Raw genomic sequence first — 23,236 nt, 5'->3', positions numbered from 1 at the left:
CCTGATTCAGATCTACATGAATGCCAAGGCTGTGGTAAGCTGCCCGAGGTTTCATGTTTCGAAGGTATTAGTATGTACGGAGTACCCCGTACAATATTGTAATAGTGGTATGTGTTGTGAAAGGGGGCCTACGTCGCCAGCTCTGTAAAAACGGTATATAAGCCGAGGTATGTACTGTCCCTTGCTGTTATCGCAATACCTAGAGTAATAATCTACATAGCCTTTTCTGAGTAGAATATAAATGTACAATCAATACCAGATAGAAAGAAAGTACCTGAGATCTCGCGTGGCGAATAGCACGTGGCGAAGATATCCGGAAATTTGAAATTGTAGATATCATACCATAAAAATACATCACATTTGCTATTCCATTCAGAACCCCCTTTTCGTTCCCCACCAAATACGACCCACCCCCGTTTCAACTTCTCCTTTCTGTGACTCTATTTCTACTTCTGCACTGCATTGGTACTTTTGTCTTGACATATCCCTATACCAGACTGGGTATGTATCCCTAGATCGCCAGTCCTCAGTAATACCCGCTAATAGGTCAATTCTGTAGGCGTCCCAAGACCTCTGGATACCTACCGTTGGAAAGCCCCTCTTTCGCCATAAATCTCCTTATAAGACCCATACCACCTCTCAGAAATGACTCGCCAACCTTCTCTCGACTCTGAGCGTCCCATCATGGCTCAATCGGTAAGGACTTCTTTCCCCCTTTGCTCTCCACCTACTCTGCCCTGAACGCTGCATGCACACGAAACTCGCGCAAGTCTAACCTGCTGCAGAACCGAAACTCAAAGCGATTCTCCACGGTCAGTGGAAGCCCCTCGCTGGCTGCCTCCGATCGCACAAATGGTACTCTTCCCAGCGGCGACCCCAGAATCGCCGACATCTTCCACCTCCACGATGGCTTCGAACGTCTCGAGAACAAACCTCTCAACAAGCAGCGATTCGTCCCCACGGAGGAGAAGTCGAACAATCTGAACAAACTTGCTCTCGGGGCGAAGGTCGAGCGCGCTCTCGGCCGGAGGATGACTGGCCAAGACGCTGTCATGCGCAAGCCTCTCTCTGAGAAAACCGAGGCGACCTCTGACTCGCCCTGATGGTGACGAGACGTTTGAGGAGACGAATGACATGCCATGTGCTTCCGCTGGTTAACCGTCTCTGCTCGTTCGCTTGTTTCTTGTTTCTTATTACTGCCTTTTTTTTTCCACCCCGACATTTGAGCCTTTACCTATACGGCTCTTATGATTGTCTATTCTTTTTACACCCTTTCATGCCCTATCATACCCTCCTATCATACCCCTCTTTCTTTTTTTTTTTCGGATTTGTGGCGTTTTGACTTGAGATGCGCATTATTTCCTTGAGTATGAACTTCCGGATCTGGTTCTCTTTTCTTTTCCTCATGTATCCTGAATTGAAATCTTCTTTAACTTCTATATCTCTTATAGAGCTCCCTAATTAACATAAACATATTCGTGTACTATAAATTCTGCCAGGCGGTGTCCGTTCGCCAAGACCACGCGAAACCCGCACGGAGTCAAAGAGAAGGAAGTTCTTTTCGAAGGCGAATTCCCACAGCTTCATTTCCATCTCTTTTTTGGTTTCCCATTTTCCACTTTATTCTCTCTCCCCCCACGCCTCCGTCCATCTTATAGGACCCACCTTTTCTCGATTCTCATCTTTCTCGCTCCAATCCTCCCTTTTCGCGCCACCCCGTAAGAACTCTTTCTCTCTTCAGCTATACTTCCGCTTTTCTGCAATCTCAAAGCGCCTTTTCTTATTCTTTTGCTTTCCCTTTTACCTTCAATTGCTTGCATTGGGGGGGGTTGTCCATTTCGCATCGTAAGTTCTGATCTACCTTGTCCAGTTCGGATCTCGAAACTAATGGCCACCCAGTCAAGCGAAGGAAACACAAAGAACATCATTTTTAGACCGTTCATCGCTTGTTTCTTAAAAAAAAAAGCCTTTCGGCTCTTATAGTCTCGGCCACCATTTTTGCCGCGTTTCGGTTACTTTCAATCTCATTTTCCACCCGACTTCGAAAATAAAACCCCTCAATCCTACACCATGGCCGATATGACTCAGGTTCCCATTAATGGAAACTACCCTGCCCAGCACGGTTACCCCGAATCCTATAACCACGCATCTGTCACTATGAACACTGCTGCTAGCTTCCAGCCTGCGCAGTCTTCCACCCCGACTACCGTCACTCCCACCGACCAGCAGAAGAATGAGATCTCGAAGGATGAGGTCGGCTGGTATTTCGTTGAGCAGTACTATACTACCATGAGTCGCAACCCTGACAAACTTCACCTGTTCTACTCTCGTCGGTCTCAGCTGGTCTTCGGCACTGAGGCCGAGTCGGTTCCCGTCACCGTTGGTACTAAGGTAAGTTTGATTTGATCCCTCTATATGGGTGTTGTCTCACTAACCATTCCACTTGCATAGGCCATCAACGAGAAACTTAACTCCCTGAAGTTTCAGGATTGCAAGGTGCGCGTCCTGAATGTCGATTCTCAGGCATCTTTCGACAACATCCTGGTCTCAGTCATTGGTGAGATCTCCAACAACTCCGAGCCGTCCCGCAAGTTCGTGCAGACTTTCGTCCTCGCCGAGCAGCCTAACGGCTACTACGTTCTCAACGATATCTTCCGTTATATGGCCGAAGAGCCAGAAGAAGAGGTTCCCGAGCAGTCTACCCCGGCTGCGCCTGTTGCCGAAGCCCCCGAGGCCGTTGCCGAGGCTCCCGCTGAGGAGGCCCAGGTGGCTGAGGAAGTCGCTGTCCCCAATGTCGATGAGAAGATTGAGGAGGCTGAGACCAACGCCACTCCCGCCGAGGAGCCTAAGGAGGTTGCCCCCCAGACCAACGGTGCTCCCGTTGAGGAGGAGATCCCTGCTCCGGTTCCTGTCGTCGATGCTGAAATTTTGACCGAGGAGGAGGTCCCCACTCCTGAGCCCTCTCCCGTTGCCGTTGCCGAGAAAGAGGAGGTACCTGAGAAGGAGACCTCCCCCGTTCCCGCTGTCCCCAAGACATGGGCTAGCATTGCGACTACCTCTTTCGCAGCTAAGGCTGCTGCTGCCGCCAAGGCCCAGGCTGCTGCTCCTGCCGCTCCTGCCGCTGCTCCTGCCACTACTGCTCCTAAGGCTGCTGCTCCTAAGGCTGCTGCTCCCGCTGCTCAGGCTGCCCCCGCCGCTCAGCCTGCTGCTACCCCCGCCCCCGCGGAGGCTGCCCGTACCCAAGACACCCCTTCTACTGAAGCCGGATGGCAGACCGCTGGCCACGACAAGAAGTCCCAACCCCGTGGTGAGGAGACCGTCCTCGCCTATATCAAGAACGTCAACGAAAAGGTCGATGCCAGTCTGCTCAAGCAGACCCTGGCTCGTTTCGGCAAGCTGAAGTACTTCGATGTCAGCCGTCCCAAGAACTGCGCTTTTGTTGAATTCAACGAGCCTGCCGGTTATACCGCTGCCGTTGCCGCCAACCCCCACCAGATTGGCAGCGAGCAGATTCTCGTTGAGGAGCGCCGCCCCCGTGGAAATGCCTACGGCAGCAACGCCTTCCCCGCCGGCCGTGGTGGCGGTGCCGGTCGTGGTCGTGGTGACCGCTCCGGCAGCCAGGGCCGTGGTGGCTTCCAGCGCGATGGCCGTGGCAGCTTCGGTCCCCGTGGTCGCGGTGGCAACGTTGCCGCCAAGGGTCGCCCCAGCCAGCCCCAAGCTGCTTAAAACACATTTTACGTGATATTTTGATGATCCTCTATGTTATTCTTCCCCGTCGGTGTCACGTCTCTCACCAGTCCCGTGACCATCTCTCCGACGGATGACCTTCTCGGGGATCTGTATTACTCCGATTTTGATTCTCTTTTTTCTTTTGCCCCGTCTCTTCCTAATGACATGTGTTACGTGACTATTGCCTCCCCCCTTTTTCCCGTCACAGTGCATATTAGCGGTTAGTCCGGGTTGGCTGGAAAAGTTGCGTCTCTTTCCTTCCCTCTGGGCACTTGTGTTTTAACCTGACCTTTATTTTGATTGACCTCTTTTTTTGCTGGGATCGGGTCTTGTCTTGGACATCCACGATTCTCTTATTTGCACCATATTCCTTTCTTTCAGTGTCTTCCTGCCATGAACTGTTACTTGCTCCTTCCTGCAAGACGTTATATCACATTTTTCTCAACTAGCATAGCAAACTCCAGGGTTTTACGGTGGTGCGCCATCCCGGTCTTTCTTGTATTTTGTTCTTTCTTGTATCTTGCCTTTTTTTTTTCTTCTATTCTCTGGGTCATTATCTTTGTAAATGAGATGATCTCAAGGATTACTGTGTCATGGTCTAACAAAATATTGATTAGAGAAATGAATCTCCAAGTTATATATTGCCACTATGCTGTCACTATATTGCCACATGCTAGCTAGCGGTGCCAAGCTATCATGCTTACCTAATGAGAGTCGACGAGTCATCCATCTGGGGAACCCTCGAAGATTCTAGAGATATCAAATGCCTGAGGCATGGTGCCACTGCAGCTATAGAAGAAAAGTCCAAGAGCTAAATACTGGGGAAATTAGAGTAAGTAGAAGGAAAAATAAGTCAAAGGTAAAGCAGAAGAGTCTAGAATAATACAGAGAAAGCTGCAAGGTTGCCTGAACGACCAGTGGAAGTTGCTGGATCACCGTAGAAACTCTCCACAAGAAATTTTTGGAAACACAAAAGGAACTGGCCCGCTCACCTCGACTCTTTCTCTTCATCTCTCTCCCGCTTTGCTTTGGATTCTCCCCCCAGAGCTTCTTCTTTTTTAATTACTTTGCTTTCTTGTAAGATCTTTCCTTTCCCTTCTCCTGACCGCTTCCAATTCCCCTCCCCCACCGCTTGATCAGATTGATCAGACTCTTCACACCTTGCTACATATTTCTCAATTGCTGGAAATTCAGCCTTTCTGACAGTCTTTCCAGAATCACAATCCGCCATCATGTCTGAGACCTTCGAGTTCCAGGCTGAGATCTCTCAGCTGCTCTCGCTGATTATTAACACTGTCTACTCCAACAAGGAAATTTTCCTTCGTGAGTTGATCTCCAACGCCTCCGATGCTCTCGACAAGATCCGCTACGAGGCTCTCTCCGACCCCTCTAAGCTCGATTCCAACAAGGATCTGCGCATTGACATCATCCCCGACTTGGAGAACAAGACCCTCACCATCCGCGATACCGGTATTGGTATGACCAAGGCTGTAAGTTTCTATCGGAGTTGACTCAAATCACTCTCTCCCCTACATCTGTGTGGCTACAGAAACTAATGTTCTTATCTTATAGGACCTGATCAACAACCTTGGAACAATTGCCCGCTCCGGTACCAAGCAGTTCATGGAGGCCCTATCCGCCGGTGCTGATATTTCCATGATCGGCCAGTTCGGTGTCGGTTTCTACTCTGCCTACCTGGTCGCTGACCGTGTCACCTTTGTGTCCAAGCACAACGATGACGAGCAGTACATCTGGGAGTCCGCCGCCGGCGGTACTTTCACCCTCAAGGAGGACACCGAGGGCGAGCAGCTCGGCCGCGGCTCCAAGATCATCCTTCACTTGAAGGATGAGCAGTTGGACTACCTCAACGAGGCCCGCATCAAGGAGGTTGTCCGCAAGCACTCCGAGTTCATCTCCTACCCCATCTACCTTCACGTCCTGAAGGAGACCGAGACTGAGGTCCCCGATGAGGAGGCCGAGGAGGCCAAGGAGGAGGATGATGAGAAGAAGCCCAAGGTCGAGGAGGTCGATGATGAGGAGGAGAAGAAGGAGAAGAAGACCAAGACTGTCAAGGAGTCCAAGATCGAGGAGGAGGAGCTTAACAAGACCAAGCCCATCTGGACCCGCAACCCCGCCGACATCACCACCGAGGAGTACGCCTCCTTCTACAAGTCCCTCTCCAACGACTGGGAGGACCACCTCGCTGTCAAGCACTTCTCCGTTGAGGGTCAGCTCGAGTTCCGCGCTATTCTCTTCGTTCCCAAGCGCGCTCCCTTCGACCTCTTCGAGACCAAGAAGACCAAGAACAACATCAAGCTCTACGTTCGCCGTGTCTTCATCACCGATGATGCTACCGACCTCATTCCCGAGTGGCTCAGCTTCATCAAGGGTGTCGTTGACTCTGAGGACCTTCCCCTCAACCTGTCCCGTGAGACTCTCCAGCAGAACAAGATCATGAAGGTCATCAAGAAGAACATCGTCAAGAAGACCCTTGAGCTCTTCGTTGAGATCTCTGAGGACCGTGAGCAGTTCGACAAGTTCTACCAGGCTTTCAGCAAGAACATCAAGCTCGGTATCCACGAGGACGCCCAGAACCGCCCCACCCTGGCCAAGCTCCTCCGCTACCAGTCCACCAAGTCCGGCGACGAGCAGACCTCGCTCGCTGACTACATCACTCGCATGCCCGAGCACCAGAAGAACATGTACTACATCACTGGCGAGTCCATCAAGGCCGTTGCCAACTCTCCCTTCTTGGACACCCTCAAGCAGAAGAACTTCGAGGTTCTGTTCCTGGTTGACCCCATTGATGAGTACGCCTTCACCCAGCTGAAGGAGTACGACGGCAAGAAGCTCGTCGATATCACCAAGGACTTCGAGCTTGAGGAGACCGAGGAGGAGAAGACCCAGCGCGAGGCTGAGGAGAAGGAGTACGAGGACCTTGCCAAGGCCCTCAAGAACGTTCTCGGCGACAAGGTCGAGAAGGTTGTTGTCTCCTCCAAGCTCGTCGGCTCCCCCTGCGCCATCCGTACCGGCCAGTTCGGTTGGTCCGCCAACATGGAGCGTATCATGAAGGCCCAGGCCCTCCGTGACACCTCCATGTCCTCTTACATGTCTTCCAAGAAGACTTTCGAGATCTCTCCCAAGTCCCCCATCATCAAGGAGCTTAAGAAGAAGGTTGAGGCCGATGGCGAGAACGACCGCACCGTCAAGTCCATCACCCAGCTGCTCTTCGAGACCTCCCTGCTGGTCTCTGGCTTCACTATCGAGGAGCCCGCCAGCTTCTCCGAGCGCATTCACAAGCTCGTCGCCCTTGGCTTGAACATTGATGAGGACGAGGCCGCCCCCGCTACCGAGGCTGCTGCTCCCACCGAGGCTACCGGTGAGAGCACCATGGAGGAGGTTGATTAGATTCATTCTCTCAACTCTTTCGATATTGCTAATTTTTAAGTCTTACGGGAAATGGGAAACGGGATATGACCCTCTGTGATGTTTTTTAACTTTTCATTTTATTTGTTCGCCAATAAGAACTGATACTTTTTCTATTATTTTCACCGTCAAATATACTGTAGTGTCTTACTGTAGTTGAATCTTGCTGTGGTTCAGGCTGTCGACTTGAATCCTGTGAAAACACCTGTACACTCGGTCTCGTGATGTGGAATCATAGTTGAACATTCCAACTGGTACTTTCCAACAAACTTCACCTCATGGGTATCCATCCCCTCCCTCTGCCTCTCCCTGTCCCTTTCGCTTTCGCTTTCTTTTCCCTTTCCAGAGTTCTCCTCATGCCACTGCCCATTTCAACATACGACACCGTCACCTTACGCAATACTTCCCCTTTACCGTTCACAATGACCCAGTCCGATCAGAAGAAGTTCTTGACCCCAACCCATCACCACCGACTCCGACAAACCAAGCCCAATCCACACTAACTTTTCATACTAGGGCACCGTATGCAGCTTCTAATTTTGTATTACATATTTTGACAACTCCTCTTACAATCCGTTAATTGGGCGCGTAACTCAGTTGGTAGAGTGTTCGCTTTGCATGCGAAAAGTCCAGCGTTCGAATCGCTGCCCGTCCACTTCTTTTTTTTTTTTTTACATTTATGCTTAGCGCCCGCCCACATCAAAGTCGGAACTCTGCTCGTGATCACTATTCTATGTATTTTTTATATAATTAAATGGTTGCTAGACTATTTACTAACTGGTAGTTTGGGATTCTACAAGGTGAAGAAAGTATTTGAATCATTTTGTAGGATTTTTGAAATCAGTATTGACGATCGGGCGAATATATATCTCACGTGGGATTGATTGATTGATTGAGCAACCATATTCTGGAACGGGTATGCATGATACAGCTGTGTTTGAGGACAGGATTTCTATTTAACCGCAAAGAATATCACCATCCTTGTATCAGCGCCCTCAATCGATGCTATCACTGAGGTATGTTCCATACCAGGTCATTTTGGCCGATTCTGCCTACTACTTCGAACATTTCTTCATCTCCACCGGTGAAGACAATTCAACCATGTCTCAAACGACGGGAGGCCCCAAGCTCAAAGTTTTTTTCTTTCCTAAATAGGCTGTTAGCCTGGTTACAAAGCAAACCGTTTAATAACAGGCTCATCGCCGAGATTCGCAGAAAATGGTGCTGGGGTTTGAGAAGCTGGTTAGAGAGTAAAGGAACACAAGAGTTACGAGAGTTCTATCTACATACAGAATACTCTAGGTATAATGACATTAGATGTTGTATCATGTAAGTGTTCGTTAGTGAACTTCTACAGGTAGACTCTATAAACAGGCAACACCATTCAAAGGTTCCCAAATGTATGCTTAAAATAGTAGGAACGTATGGGGAATCTCCAGCCAATCAAAGATTCGGATCGATCGGACCCAGGAATGTTTCGCCGAAACAGTTCCTATTGGCCTGGCACTTATGTACAGGAACATCACGTGGGGGAAAATGGAAAAGAGAGAATTAAACAGATATTTCCCCGTTCAATACTCTGAGAAGAAAAGCAACCATGTATAGACCCACCACGAGAAATGAATGGTGGCTTTGTGGCATTTTGTTCGCGCAGGCTATCGTGACCATTGCCCTGGAGATGTACGCTTTCCCTATCTTTTTCTGAACCACCCCTAACCAGAACAGCTATATACTCGTGGAATGGCAGTTATGGGTAACTCCCACAATCACACAGGTCACAGTCTCTTATATGATCCCAATCAACCTCGGAATCTTAATTTTCGCCTCCGTCTACGAGTTCATTCTTGCCTTGGATGCCATCCATCACAAGAATAATGTTCTTCTCTTTTCAATCTGCATCTGCAATGCCTGCAGTTTTGGGTACTCTGTAATGCAGTACACATCAGTGAAGGGAACTACCACGAGACTCTTTGAGTCGCGTTATGGGTATCCGACTCTGATAGATACCACTCGCAGTCTCTGGCCCCAGATCCAGCCAGCGGAGATTATAGTCTCAGTGACCACGGGGCTGTGCACCCTTCTTTTATGTTGGGCTGTATACCTCCTACATAGGGAGTATTCATGGGTCATATACAAGTCTGTTCATGGGAGCTTGAAAACACGGATTCGTTATTTGGGATACGAGGTAATCTCTATCACCTAGGGTTTCACTACTTTGAACAATTGGAGCATTCACGCTAACAAGATGCGAGCACAGATCTTCTTGGTCTTGATCAAACTCCTCTTTTACTTCTTGCTGGGTTTCATCATCCAATATAACCTGGTCTATGTCCATTTCAAGGAACCGGAGTATACCCTCAACATGCTCCTCATTCCGGTCGCATTCATCATCATGCTACTGGGTATCTGGGTTGTCCAAAACGAGCGAATCATTGGCGTGGTTGCTATTGTTGTGAGCTCTCCTCCCCTCATCTGCTGTATCAGCTTAACTGCTAACCTTTCGCAAGATATGCTATCTCAGTCTAGTCGCATATCTCATCAGCCGTATCGTCATTATCTGTGGCGCTCGAACCGATGGAAAGGACATGATGTTGTTTTTTGCTTCGGTATCCTTGCTGCTGACCTCTGCAACGATTTGTTGCACCATCATCTGCATTAAAAATTTCGATCGAGGCTTTCAGATCATTAATCAGCAGAAGAATGGCTATGCACAGGAGTCATATTCACGAGAGTCATATTCTCTACCGGCTGGGAATTATCCAGCAGAGCCGTCTCGCTCCCTGTCGCGTCCTTCCTCGCGACTCACTCTTGACTAGGATCCGTTTCCAAATTATCTGTCTCAGCAGAGCGATTCAAAAAATACAGATTCCTCGGGCACCTTGGCTTCTCATGGATTACTTGTACAATATATCGAGGTAACACGACCAGGTGATTGGACTGCGGTAGAGAATCGTAGATCCTTGTGTAGACAGAAATTAGCTAACTGAGTTATACGGTCACCATTGACAATGATAGAAAAAAAGGAACCAAAGGGACACCATGATAATTATGTACATTGTAATGACCCTTCATTCCTCAGTAACCTTGTACCATGCATTTTGTACCATGCATTTTGTACCATGCATTTTGTACCATGCTTTTTGTACCATGCTTTTTGTACCATGCATTTTGTACCATGCTTTTTGTACCATGCTTTTTGTACCATGCTTTTTGTACCATGCTTTTTGTACCATGCTTTTTGTACCATGCATTTTGTACCATGCTTTTTGTACCATGCTTTTTGTACCATGCATTTTGTACCATGCTTTTTGTACCATGCTTTTTGTACCATGCTTTTTGTACCATGCTTTTTGTACCATGCTTTTTGTACCATGCTTTTTGTACCATGCTTTTTGTACCATGCATTTTGTACCATGCATTTTGTACCATGCATTTTGTACCATGCACATATTCCTGTGGGATATAGAAATAAGACCACTTGCAACTAATCACATTCGGTTGGCCAACTGGTGGGAGATAGGTCTTCTATATCAAGTTGTCGTTTATGCTTCTCATTCAGAAGCATTATCCTCACACAACGTTGATCTACTCTTGCAAACCATGTTCACTACCAAAAACAAAACAAAAATAAAAAAACATACAACAGTGAGGATTCGCTGGTGGTCACCCACCCAACTACTAACTCACCGGCGTGTGGCTTAAGTACGGCTGAGCGGACGGGAAGCCCTGTTTTCCACACCCTATGGTCGTATGTGCTTGATGTTACATCGAGAAGGATTATAATATGCAAGCGGCAAGTAGTGGTGAGGGGTTAGTTAGTATGAGTGACTCCCGCTTCTAAGCCGCACGTCCAAAGATAAGGTTAGAAGGTTAGGGCTGGCCTCACGGCTACATCAACTCTTAGCTGAGATATTATAGATGTCGTCGAAGCCTCCTAGAATCACACATTTACCGATGCGAAGAAGCTTTCCTGAAGTGAGACGATGGTAATGTAAATTATGTATGAATGTGTAGAATCGTTCGAGTACAGACACTGCTCAAAAGTTAAGGTAAAATCAGGTGTAAAAATTGAAAATTAATCGACCAACCACCTAAGAAAGAAGGAGGAAAGTATGGTTTGTTAGATCGCGAGAGAAAGGCTGGTCATCTATAGTCATCTATAGCTAGGGCTGGCAACCATGAACAGCGCAAACATAACATCTACAACAGGCGAGTCAAACAAGAAGACCAAGCCTTCCAACAAATGATGACACCTGTTATGTAGCTGTTTCTAAGGTCTTCTCGAAGGAAATCAATCAGATTATCTCCATCTGTGTTCTCCTGTTCTTGTATCTCACAGCCGACAGAACTACTTGTATATCCACTAGTCCGTATAGGGAAGCCAAGACGGGCAATTAGAGTTTGGGGGCTGGAGGTGGAGACCTATCAGATACGAATCCTCAAACGTGTATTCTGTGTACCTTTTTGAGGTGTATCAGTATGGGGGAATGAGGCCTTGTACCCCTTAGATATCCCAGGCTCTTAAAGAACAACCTGTCTCGCTCTCCAAATTAGACTTGCCTTGAAATCTTTACCACGGGACTGGTACCTTTGATCAAAATGTCACCAAGGATCCATCTAATTCGGCATGCACAGGTATGTCGGCCGCAGAAAACTTGAAATCTCTACATCTGACACATCATAGGGCTACCATAATCTCGGCCCCGAATATTGGAACCTTGCTGATCCTCTGTTAACAGACGAGGGCAAACGACAATGTTTGGAGTTAAGTAATAGCCTTACTCCCAAATCTACAATCGATTTGGTATGTGTTTCGCCAATGCGCCGTGCGATTTATACGGGCCTGGAAGCATTTGCTTCGATTCTAGACCGGGAAGGGAGCAAATTGATCGCCCTTCCGGATCTCCAAGAACTTAGCAACTTTGCCTGCGATGTGGGAACGGATCTTGTTGATTTGCAGAAGGAGGTCGACGAGGCGAACTTGCCAGTGGACTTGAGCTTTGTGGAAGAGGGTTGGACTAAAAAAGTAAAGTTGCTTCCTATATAGTCGTGTGTAAGGTGGAGCTAATGTGTTTGTGGAAAACAGACCGGGCGGTATGAACCAACAAGGGAAAAGATTCAGGCCCGTGCCCGAGATACCAGGCGTTGGTTGAAGGCACGACCAGAGGAAGAGATTGCAGTCGTTAGCCATGGCGGTTTCTTACATTTTCTGACAGAGGATTGGGAAGATGGATGCAAATATGAAGGTATCTTGAGGACCTCCTTACTCCAAAGCTATATCTTTTAGTATCTGGACTGACTCAATGTGATAAAGCGACCGCTTGGGCCAATGTCGAATTCCGAACATATGAATTTGTCGCAGGCGACGGCAACGCCCCGAGCGCCGAACAACTAGATGAGGCCCCCATGCGAGAGACAGCGGATTCTCGTCACCGGCGAGGGAAAACCAACCCTCCACCTACATGCGAGTCTCAGAAAATGATATGCGAGCAGACGTTGCTGGGTTGGGCGGAACAAGGGTATCCGATCGGCATATAGAAAGAAAGTACCTCAATAGAAGATATCCAAGTTGAATGTTGATGATAAGCAACCACTTCCATCACACAAACCTTTTAAATATAAGTAGTAGTCAACAGAAGTAGCGTTTGGCTACTACTCGCCTACAATTAACAAAATATATAAGAACCGAAGTCTGCATGAACTCACACGTGCCGGTGGAAATCATTTGCATCTCATCACGTGTACCACGTGGCGAGTTATTCCTGCACCATCCATCGAATTTGGGCCTATGCATTCTCGATATCTATGCGTACATTTTCGCTCTCAATCCGAAGCGAATTTCGACATCAGTCTGGCCGGACCAAATCCAAAACTGCCTCTCTCTTCGAGAACCTTCATATCTCCATGATTCTGTCGTCAACTGTCTAATTCAAATTCAAATTCTCTCGATGTCCACAAACCACTTGAATATCACAAGTCCAGAAAAAGGTACCTAGGTGATAACCGATCTTTTTTAAGGCTATCGAGCTTACTGGGACAAGACTGCCCAAAGTGCAGGAGTAGGCGTATTAATTGCGATCGGACTTTCCCAGAATGCAGAAAATGCATTTCTCGGGGACTGCCATGTCCTGGCTATGGAATCGTTCTCAAATGGGGTCATGGCGTCGCCAGCAGGGGCAAATTAGCAGGAAGAATGCTCCCAGTTCAAGCATCCGAGGCAAATTCCGACCTACTTGAAGATCAACAAAATAAATTGAACCAAAGTCCCCTTGACAAAACCCCCACATCAGTCGGCCGTGGATTAGGGCTCGATGGTAATTCCATGACGTTAGAACTGATGCAGCATTTTCAAGAAAGCATTGCCAGAAAGCTTGCTTGGGTGGATGGCCCAACGAACTCATGGCGACAAGTTATCATTCCTCTTGCTTGGGTCTCACCAACAGTCCTTTGTGCTGTGCTGTCTCTCTCATCCAAGGACCTTGCATGCAAATATGCGCAAGATCATCCTCGACATAATGACCTACAAAGAATCTCACTTCAATTTCGAAATAACGTCTTAGCCCTGCTGGCAAGGCAGATCAGTTCGTTGAGAGAGCGAGAGATGCCACAAATTGGAACCTTCGATCCGAATGAGATCCGATATACTCTTGCCTCGATGCTTATACTGTACAACGTCGAACTTCTCGGCGCAGAGTCTATCAAGTGGCGAATGCACCTGAAGGCAGCTCGGATTATTGTCCAATGGAGAGAACAAGTTTCTTCTCCTGCATCACTTAATGAAATTGACACATTCCTCCTCTACGAACACTACTATGCTAGTGTCTTTGCGGGTCTTACGACATTTGATCCAGCGGATGGGTTCACAGCGGAACAATTTGAAACCCTCAACGATATCACCATCTTCAGTGACTTTGTGCGCGTAATTCATCGAGTGACACAAATTGAGCGATTTTCATATGATCAAGGGTTTACTGTGGACCCAAGCCAGATTGCGAACATTTTTTGCGAAGTTGATGCAGCCAGGCAGAGAATGGCACAATTAGGCCAAAGACTACATCTACAGGGGTGCCATGCCCAAGACTTTCAGCATCTGGTTTGCATATTTTATCATGCCAGCCTGATATACAGCTATCAGGTACTCAAACATGACTCTTCGGCTAATCCCAACATTCATGCTTCCCGAGACTCAATTTTCGGCCATTTGAACTCCCTCTCAAACAGGGAAACTTTTCCACATGATCTTGTCTGGCCGCTCTTTATTTTGGGCACCGAATGCAGAGGACTTCCGGAAATGCAAGAGATGGTTTCGCGGGAAATGGAGGCTGTTATGAAGATTAGCGGTGCGCTCGATCGACAGAAGGTTTTGTTCTTCCTTCAGCAGTATTGGTCACTCGATCTGGATCACAGAGTCACATGGATCCATTTCTTGAGAGATATGATGCCTGGTAAACGGATGTTAATTTTGTGAAAGAAATCGTTCTGTTTTGAAATTCATGAAATCTCCCAGATCTCGTTGCCCGATCCATCAGGCCTGAATGCCGGGATCAGCATTTGAACTGCTAAAGCAGCTTTGATTCCACCACGATGTGATTGGGTGCGTATTGAAATGCCACGTAGGTTGTTCTTTTGTCAATGTTTTCCACACATCTACTGCGGAACTACTGCAAGTTTTCCCACTCTCTATTGAAATCGAATTCCTCATTGGTCTCGGTTATAAGTATATGCATTAGTTTTGAATACATTCAGCCTGTCCCACCAACCTCTTCTCTATCCCAAATAGCTTTTCCAACGGCACTTTAAAATTATATCTCTGTCAGTTTCAAAATGCACTCCGGAAGTTTGAAGCTATATGCTTCCTGCATCATCCTGGTAGCAATAGTCATTCGACTCTTTACAAACAGATATAAACAAGGACTGGCAAACATCCCTGGCCCAACTATCGCAAAGTACTCCAGTCTCTGGAAGCTGCACAATGTCTGGAAAGGAAACCATCACCAGACTGCCCTTGACCTACACTGCAAGCACGGCTCGCTGGTCCGCATTGGCCCAAATCACATCTCGGTCGGCGATCCCAGCGCTATCCCGATCATCTATGGCTTGAACACGGGCTTTACGAAGGTGTGAATGCCATCGTTTCCAGACACGAATATAAATTGTAAAATCACTTACACAAGACAAAAGACAGCATTCTTCCCAATCCTGTCAATATCATGGAACAAAAAGCCTCAAATGAACCTCTTCTCCACAAGAGACGAAGCCTACCACCGACAACAAAAGCGCATCATTGCAAATTCCTACAGCGTCTCCTCCCTTTTAGAGCTTGAATCCTCAGTCAACTCCTGTACAGAGGTCTTCACATCCCAGCTCTCAAAATTTGCCACAAAAGGCACACCCATCGACCTAGGCTTATGGCTTCAATATTACGCCTTCGATGTCATTGGCGAAATTACCTTCGCTAAAAAACTGGGCTTCCTAGAGCAAGGCTGCGACATCGACGGCATGATGCAGGCTATCAAGGGAATGCTTGTGTATGCCAGTTTATGCGGACAGATCCCAAAAATGCACAAAGTCCTCCTTGGGAATCCGCTTTTGACGCGCTTTGTGCCCAGCATGGAGTCCTGGAACCAGGTACTGCAGTTTACGCTCAAGGCCGTTAACTCTGTCGCTTCGCTGAAAAGAGACGGGGATAAGATCAATGCGTATCAGCGGGAGGATACGGGCGGGAAAGATATGATGTCCCGTTGGATGGTAGTGCATCGTGACGATCCGGAGAAATTATCAGTGCGAGATATTATCGTGCATCTTTCTGCAAATGTCTTCGTGGGCGCCGCTACCACGGCAATTGCTCTACGCGCGACTTTGGACTTCCTTCTGCGGGACTCGCGGATTATGGACAAGGTTCGGGGTGAGATCGATGCTGCTGTTCTTGCGCGTAGAGTCGGGAATCCAATCTCGTACCGTGAATCGCTGGCTCATTTACCCTATATGACGGCTGTCATTAAAGAAGCGCTGAGGCTCCATCCTTCTACCGGTTTGATTATAGAGCGGGAGGTTCCTCAACCGGGCGCTACGATTTGTGGAAAGTATGTCCCTGGCGGGACTATTGTGGGTATCAATGCTTGGGTGGTGAATCGGAATGCGCGGGTATTCCATGATCCTGATGTGTTTATCCCTGAGAGGTGGCTAGAGAGTACACCAGAGCAACTGATGGAGATGGAGCAGACTATATTTACTTTTGGGGCTGGGCCAAGGGCTTGCGTGGGGAAAAATGTGTCTTTTATTGAGATGCATAAGATACTCCCACAGCTGCTGCGGGAATTTGAGGTTCGTTTGAATAGTCCCAAGGAGTTGACGGTGAGAAACATTTGGTTTGTGCAGCAGGAGGGTTTGATATGTGATCTTGTGCAGAGGTGAAATAATTCGTGGTGGTGAGGGAATATCCAAAAAATCTTATTTAATTCTCAACAATGCCTAAATATATATCCTAAATACAGATCATAGACGATAGGAAGGATCCTTCTGATCCAGAAGCCTCATGTAGGCCGACATTTCTTTCGATCCAAACTGTGATCCTGAAAATCCATTATCCCGAGTGACACTCCAGGTTTTCTTAACCTTTGACTCTTCAGGTTGGATGAGGTTGTCTTTGCTTCCAAGCGCACAGGCTGACGCATGGGACTGAATCTCAGAAGCAGCCAGCAATTCATACATCAAATACCAAGCGGCGCTGATCGATTCTGCAGCTGTGATGACACCGTGGTTTCGGAGAATCATAATATTGGACGAGCCAAGATCCTCAACGAGACTTTTCTGCTCCCCTCGGTCCGTAACGATGCCTTGATAATCATGGTAGGTAACGGGGCCAGCCTGATGTGTCGTTTGTGCTAATTCCAAAAGTCCATACTTGGTGCAAGCAAGTCCTGTCGCGGGAGGATAGTGGCAATGCATAACACTTGCCACTTCCGGTCGAGCACGGTGAATGGCACTGTGGATTACGAACCCGGCATCATTGATCCCGAATATATCCCCTGTCACACCATAGTCCTTGATCTTGCCGTTCGCACCGACTTTGATCAGACTAGAAGCGGTGATCTCGCCGTACCGGAGACCAAATGGATTGATGAGGAAGGATTCAGTGCCATCCTCCTCCTCGACTTTGGCAGTTAAGTGGTTGTAGATATTCTCGTTCCAGCCTTTGAGTTCAAAAAGGCGGTAGGCAGCCGCGAGTTCGATTCGAGTCTTTACTTCCTTGTCGGGAAGTCCCTTGAGGATTGACTTTTGAAGTAGCTCACGGACTTTTGGTGTACTGAATTCGGCACAGGGAATATGCGTTTTAGGATCGACGGCTGTGGTGAGACCCCGTGATGAGGAAATCGAAGGAACGCCTGTCTTCGAGACAGAGGCTCGGAGCGAGCCTGTGGACATACGGCTCGCATGTCGCAGAATTGACTTGGCGGCTGTCGATGAAGACATCTTGTAGAATTCGAAAGCACGATGTGTAATTATGGAGGATTAGAATAGGTAGAGATTTTGGCAATTTTGGGTAGGGATAAGATGAACATCTCACATCGAGGGGAGACAGGACAGGGTCTTATATAACTTTCAGAGGGCTAGATCTCAATATCAATTAGTTTCCAAAAAAAATGCGAAAGATCCAGTCTACCATGATGATATCATTGAACATGTCCTGATCTCGCTGGTAAAAGGGACTCAAGCAAGATTTCAATATCATGTACCTTGAGAAAGTGAGCCACACAGTCCCACTACAGTGGATCCAGCAGCCAATCGTACCGAATACCGGAATCTCGGGCCCTGAAAGCTTAGCTGTGACGTTATAGTAGCGACTATATTTGTAGATTTCTTGCAGTCTCGGCCGAGAAGCGAATATTCATCATGGCTCCCGATCAAAGGTGCCGGGTAGCCTCAGATAGTGACCGATTGAACCGAGTTATCCGCTTAGGCTCTGCAAAGCTTAGCCTGAGGTAGCAGAAAAATAATTGATCCTCATGGATAATGGTAGACATTCAGCTTCAGACAAATCGCCACTTCAACAGTCTGCGTTCTTCCTGCCTCAATGTACTCAATATTTCAAGGAAGCTAATTTCTTGGTCTCATGAGCATTAAAGCGTAAAGAAAACCTTGGGAAGTGTGAAGAATCTAAGCATTGAGGATCGGCAACCAGGCCGCAAGGCAACTTTACAACGCTATCCTCTTCTTCGGTACCCTGTACTACGGATCAAGCAAAGCGAATATTGTTGATAGAATCCAAACGATCGCAATTTTCGCAACATCTAGGGCCCTAATATAGTCTTAATGTCAGCCTTGGTCAACATCTAATTGAACCCGGCAGCCTAAGAGAGAAGGGCCAAAATTGAGCTATCTTCGAACATGGCGGGACTTGGGCGAAGATTTGGGTAGTCCAAAAACCATTGTTCAAGGCTTTAATTCATCCTAAAGAGGGAAAGAAAGAGATTGGAGAATCTGCCGTTCTTTTCAAGAAAATAGCAAATTGATAAGATGCGAAGTTCTAGCCACCAAGAAAGCAGTGCATAGTTAGCTCGAGAATCCTATGTCAAGGTCTGATAAAGGAGAATTTACGTAGTTACCTAAATGAGCACTTATTGAGAAAATATACAGCTAGCTAGGCTAGGACTTACTGGGAAGCGAAAAGATTGTTCGAACTTGGGCTAGACTCGTGGCTTTCATATTCTAACTCAGTCTCTTTTTCTATTTAGCTATTGATCTCATGCTGCGCCATATATGTCAAGCTCTGTAGACCCTAGTTGCTAAAGTCACGGAATCGGAAAATAACTGACCGAAAGACTATCAAAGAGACAGTAAGATCATTATTGTAGGTGGCAATGTGAATGAAACAAAAACATGACCAGCAGTGGGGATTTTCTCGACAAGCGCCACATATCTTCGCGCAATCTTGATTTATATTGCTCTCTCTCATTACCCCATTATGTGACATGGACCAATCAAAATACAAAAAACATACAACAGCTATTGTACGTCCGTAGCCACCTAGCGCCCACGAAATTGGCCTTGGTGGGTCGCCGCTCTAGCGGGGGTTGCTTCATTCTTTCACCTGAAGGGCCGAATCTGATATGCAAAAGTTGTATTTGTGAACCTCGACAGTGAAAGAATTGAGGAGGTACCCGGTATAGTGGAAAGACAAAATGAATCATGTTAGCTCTCCTTCACCCGCTTATACTTATCTTGCCGATGCTGTTGTTCTCTTGTTTCTCTATTCACTGATCCGCACTATGAAGAATACACAAAGTGACTATCTTTTGGTCGATTTTGACAGGATTGACAGCAAGCTTTTGCTACGCAGTGCTCTACTACGAACAGAAAAGGAATACAGGGAGATATTCAAACTATTTGACATGTAAGGATCTTGTTCCCTACGGCTCAAGGTCCAGCTAACAAAACAGTTTTGTGGAATTACCTTCTTTGTCTCAAGTTCTGTTAAATCAACAAGCCAGTCAGGATTTGTTGCTTTAGCTAGCTGTAAATAAAAGTGCTCGAATTGAAGACAAATCTCCAGCGGAAATACTGTAAAGATTCTGTAGAGATTTTCAGACCGGAAAGAGGAAATACCGAGATTTCATGTTTACTACAGGGGAACCTATAGCTCTCAGGGGGTTCTGATATATTTTGAATTAGAAATATTTGTAAAACTTGGGACCCAGATTCCTTTGGGAAAAGTAATGTTGTTTGAGAATGCTGTTGTACTCGGCTCTATGCACGGCCTAGCTCCCTAGAATTGGGCTGCACGGGTTGAATGCAACAACTAGTTCAATGCAAATGTACCTTTTATATGAGGTATACATACAAAAGATACTTCGAAGAATATACACATATCTCGCCCATATCATTATTTTTCTATCGAATAGACATAGAATTGAAATACTAATGCCTATTTGTTGTTGTATTTCAAAAATAAGATGAAAATAAGATGGGGATTTTGAAGAAAAGCTTATAGAAGAATTTGTGTGGTAACAACAAAAGGATCCAAAGATTAAATCTAGTTATATTCTCGGAGTTAGGTAATTAAGTAGGTTCTAAGTAACTATCTATTTATCTTCCTATAATTATATGAGATAGTGGAGATATATACATATATCTTCAAGTACCTTTTCTATGCGTATCGCGCATAAAAGGTATATTTGCGTTGAACTAGTTTTTGCATTTAACCCGTGCGACCCGATTCCCTCAGGAGGAGTTGGGCCATGCGTAGGGCCGGGTAGGTACAGCCAGAATATTACTATTCGAGGCTTCCGAATATAGGCGCCTCAAGAAGCAGGTATGGTATATAACGTATACTAAGGCTTTGGCTGATGGTATCAAAGACAAGAAGTATAACGAGACAGCAGAAATAAATTTTGGTGGACAGATCAAACGAGAGTTATTTGGAAGATTATACGCTTATTCGCCGCCTCAGATCTGAATCGGGGTTGAAAGGGAAGATGCTCCACTGAACGACGAAGATCTCAGCCATTTATAGAATGCTTCAAGAGTTCGGTCTGTGGTGGACTTTCTTCTCCGCACGAGCAACGCGAGCCTTGCTGTTCTTTCGGCCCCCGGTTTTCTGTGCCGTTTTGAGGTGAAACGACCACTCTGGACCACTCCGCAGGCATCCTTGAGGTCATGATCTAGGCGGGGCTGAGAAGCACTAGCGATCAACATTGAATTGAGCCTGACTCCCTGGCCTTGCATGGTGGCTGAGTTGGATCAACTGTAAAGTTGTGGGTGATTAAATTTCTGCGATATCTTTTGCATCCGATGACCATTGGCAAACAGCACTAGACAATCAGCCTCATAATTTCATTAGGCTCTATGCATAGCGCCAAGGGAAGATTGTCGGAAACTCTTCCTTAAAAGGAAAAAGGAGCTCGCGATGGTGCGAGGAAGGAGTGGCGGGCGCTAAAAGCGTACAAAAAAAATATTATTAGCCATCTTTCTGAATCAAAGTAGCAGTGTTGTAGCGATCAACTCGCTCAAGTGCTGTGATGAATTTCTTCAAAGCCAATATAAATGCCAGCGCCAGTCTTGAAATTACACTGCTATACCATCTAAATCCTACATATTGATTTTTCTTTTTGTACTTTCAATTTATCATGGGTACATCATCTTCAAAAGAGCAGGTCCCTCAAAATGAAACCTTGAGATCCGTTTTTCTTGTCAATTGGGGGGGGACCAGTCTCCATCAAACCATTCTCGTCGCTGATCGAAATAAATCTGGGAACTTAGACGAAGTTTCTCGTTCAACCACGGGCTACTACTTTCACTGGGGAAGCTCGTTGAGAGGAGCTTCATCAGTCAAAAATGGAGAAGACCCAGAGACGAAACCGTTCAAGGCCCACCTGGAATTAAACCGGGGTAACAAATTTTTCTATCAGGGCACAACATCGTGGACGAATTCTGGCATTGAGCAGCTTAGTAAGTTCATAAAAGCCACGGGGTTTGTCTCGCATAAATATCCCTAGGTGGCCGCTAACTTCTCCTTCGCAACAGTGAGAGAATATTGCCAAAGAAAGCCTTATCATCTTTTGAACAACAACTGCCGAAAAGCTGTGAGCGTCACAATGGGTGGCATTCTACAATACACAGACGACAATGATGTTAAGGATATTGTTGGGACGATTGTTAATGGGCGACCTGGAGAATTTCAAGAACCATGTTTACAAGCGGCGGAGCTCAGAATGAAATATGACCTAAGTGAAGAGGGTGATGACATTAGATATCGCATGGGTGCTGACGCGCGACGCCCCAACTTGCTTGATATACCTGATGTCTATCGTTATAGGCAAGGGAAGTTGCCATATACATGTTGGGCTCATCCGTCAGGCCATCTTGAAGGAGGGTGTGAGTGTCATAGGCAACATGACGATCATCTGAAGAAAGAGATGGTGGGAGGACCTAAGAACCACCCCCGCAGGACCAGAAAGTCCTCCCGATAGTGGTACATGGTACATAGTAGCCCCTAATATGTAGATTTCAGGACCCATCGATGGGTCCAAACGTTGGACCTGGTAAATCCTCTTGGGCCAATTCAGCTGCTTAGGTTTAGTCTGTGCAAATTGGATAATCATCAACAATACCTCTGCATTCCATCAACTTTATTGGATAAAAACTCGAGTCAGCCATAACTAGGCACCTACATTAAACTGGGAGATTGCCTGCTGACTGCACACAAAATCGTGCCAGTCGAAATCAACTACGGTAACCCACACCAAACCGTTCTATAAGACCACCATCTGCTGCGAAGGATCATACGGTTTGAATTCAAAAGTTTCAAAGGGACTGTTATTATTAAAATATCTTCAAGTTGAATATCTCGAAGTATATTACTATACAATATTCAAAAACCGTACTGTAAGGCGGACCGTACTGTCCCTCTTAGAAAACGACGGATCTGATGAATAGAGGCGTTTTCCCACTACTCCGTTCTTATAATATATAGAGGCTAGGTATCTAGTACTCCGTATGTATACCAAACATCCTGAGCAGATACTATCAACTAAAATATGTTACTAGTTGGTAGGTTCCTGTACTTTGCCATTTTTTCTGTCAAGGATACTAGTAGTGCCTTTAGCGCTTTTTACTACCTATTCGGGTCAACACTGTTGGTTGACTTCCTTTCGAGTATCTCATACCATATCATCAGACTTGACGTAATGTCCATTAGATTCATCAAGCGGCGATCTTGGGGCTAGACCGACCAAGGGACTGGGTGAATTAGGATTGAGGATCAAACATTTGGGTATAAGGAGCTGAGTTGTTGTAAAGCACACTCCATAACTGGCTTTGTAACGTGACGGTATTTCATTGGATGTAAGAAGTCCGGCTTACCCAAACTTGCATATCACTAATCAATAGATGAGGTTCTGTTTTAAGATATATTATTTGTTTTCGTGTTGAAATTTCAAGAATTCGGTTGGTGCTGGATGTAATGTAATAACTGAACAAGATACTGCAGTATATTTGAACGGATGGAATTGACCACGGAACTGGATGAATATGCAGAAATTCAGAAATGCAGTTTATGAGTGCGTGAGGCAGAGATAAATGT

At 46.5% G+C, this 23,236-nt stretch overlaps 9 protein-coding genes across 9 annotated transcripts; 8 read left to right on the top strand and 1 right to left on the bottom strand.

Moving 5' to 3' along the window:
* Window positions 1-645: 645 nt before the first annotated feature.
* Window positions 646-1,103, top strand: N7500_006616 (uncharacterized protein; the record flags this gene model as incomplete). The annotated part of the gene is made up of 2 exons (XM_056677760.1): window positions 646-696; window positions 786-1,103. The coding sequence occupies 2 exons, from the start codon at window positions 646-648 to the stop codon at window positions 1,101-1,103; spliced, it is 369 nt and encodes a 122-aa protein (XP_056532760.1).
* Window positions 1,104-2,070: 967 nt separating this feature from the next.
* Window positions 2,071-3,726, top strand: N7500_006615 (NTF2 and RRM domain protein; the record flags this gene model as incomplete). The annotated part of the gene is made up of 2 exons (XM_056677759.1): window positions 2,071-2,391; window positions 2,452-3,726. The coding sequence occupies 2 exons, from the start codon at window positions 2,071-2,073 to the stop codon at window positions 3,724-3,726; spliced, it is 1,596 nt and encodes a 531-aa protein (XP_056532759.1).
* A 1,235-nt stretch (window positions 3,727-4,961) lies between these two features.
* On the top strand, window positions 4,962-7,137 carry hsp90 (chaperone Hsp90; the record flags this gene model as incomplete). The annotated part of the gene is made up of 2 exons (XM_056677758.1): window positions 4,962-5,219; window positions 5,302-7,137. 2 exons carry the CDS (start codon window positions 4,962-4,964, stop codon window positions 7,135-7,137), a joined length of 2,094 nt encoding a protein of 697 aa, XP_056532758.1.
* A 2,263-nt stretch (window positions 7,138-9,400) lies between these two features.
* Window positions 9,401-9,971, top strand: N7500_006613 (uncharacterized protein; the record flags this gene model as incomplete). Its single annotated transcript, XM_056677757.1, has 2 exons — window positions 9,401-9,607; window positions 9,663-9,971. The coding sequence occupies 2 exons, from the start codon at window positions 9,401-9,403 to the stop codon at window positions 9,969-9,971; spliced, it is 516 nt and encodes a 171-aa protein (XP_056532757.1).
* A 1,783-nt stretch (window positions 9,972-11,754) lies between these two features.
* Window positions 11,755-12,693, top strand: N7500_006612 (histidine phosphatase family protein; the record flags this gene model as incomplete). The annotated part of the gene is made up of 4 exons (XM_056677756.1): window positions 11,755-11,790; window positions 11,840-12,181; window positions 12,242-12,401; window positions 12,443-12,693. The coding sequence occupies 4 exons, from the start codon at window positions 11,755-11,757 to the stop codon at window positions 12,691-12,693; spliced, it is 789 nt and encodes a 262-aa protein (XP_056532756.1).
* A 655-nt stretch (window positions 12,694-13,348) lies between these two features.
* On the top strand, window positions 13,349-14,623 carry N7500_006611 (uncharacterized protein; the record flags this gene model as incomplete). The annotated part of the gene is made up of 1 exon (XM_056677755.1): window positions 13,349-14,623. One exon carries the CDS (start codon window positions 13,349-13,351, stop codon window positions 14,621-14,623), a length of 1,275 nt encoding a protein of 424 aa, XP_056532755.1.
* A 356-nt stretch (window positions 14,624-14,979) lies between these two features.
* Window positions 14,980-15,279, top strand: N7500_006610 (Cytochrome P450 E-class group I; the record flags this gene model as incomplete). Its single annotated transcript, XM_056677754.1, has 1 exon — window positions 14,980-15,279. The coding sequence occupies one exon, from the start codon at window positions 14,980-14,982 to the stop codon at window positions 15,277-15,279; it is 300 nt and encodes a 99-aa protein (XP_056532754.1).
* Window positions 15,280-15,384: 105 nt separating this feature from the next.
* N7500_006609 (cytochrome P450) lies at window positions 15,385-16,569 on the top strand (the record flags this gene model as incomplete). The annotated part of the gene is made up of 1 exon (XM_056677753.1): window positions 15,385-16,569. The coding sequence occupies one exon, from the start codon at window positions 15,385-15,387 to the stop codon at window positions 16,567-16,569; it is 1,185 nt and encodes a 394-aa protein (XP_056532753.1).
* Window positions 16,570-16,650: 81 nt separating this feature from the next.
* On the bottom strand, window positions 16,651-17,628 carry N7500_006608 (uncharacterized protein; the record flags this gene model as incomplete). The annotated part of the gene is made up of 1 exon (XM_056677752.1): window positions 16,651-17,628. The coding sequence occupies one exon, from the start codon at window positions 17,626-17,628 to the stop codon at window positions 16,651-16,653; it is 978 nt and encodes a 325-aa protein (XP_056532752.1).
* Between the last annotated feature and the right edge of the window lie 5,608 nt (window positions 17,629-23,236).

Source organism: Penicillium coprophilum (assembly GCF_028826855.1).
Source record: "Penicillium coprophilum strain IBT 35676 chromosome Unknown utg000004l_segment0_segment0, whole genome shotgun sequence".
Classification (NCBI taxonomy): domain Eukaryota; kingdom Fungi; phylum Ascomycota; class Eurotiomycetes; order Eurotiales; family Aspergillaceae; genus Penicillium; species Penicillium coprophilum.
Note: the sequence above shows the minus strand (reverse complement) of the source record. Positions and strands in the feature narration are given on the sequence as shown.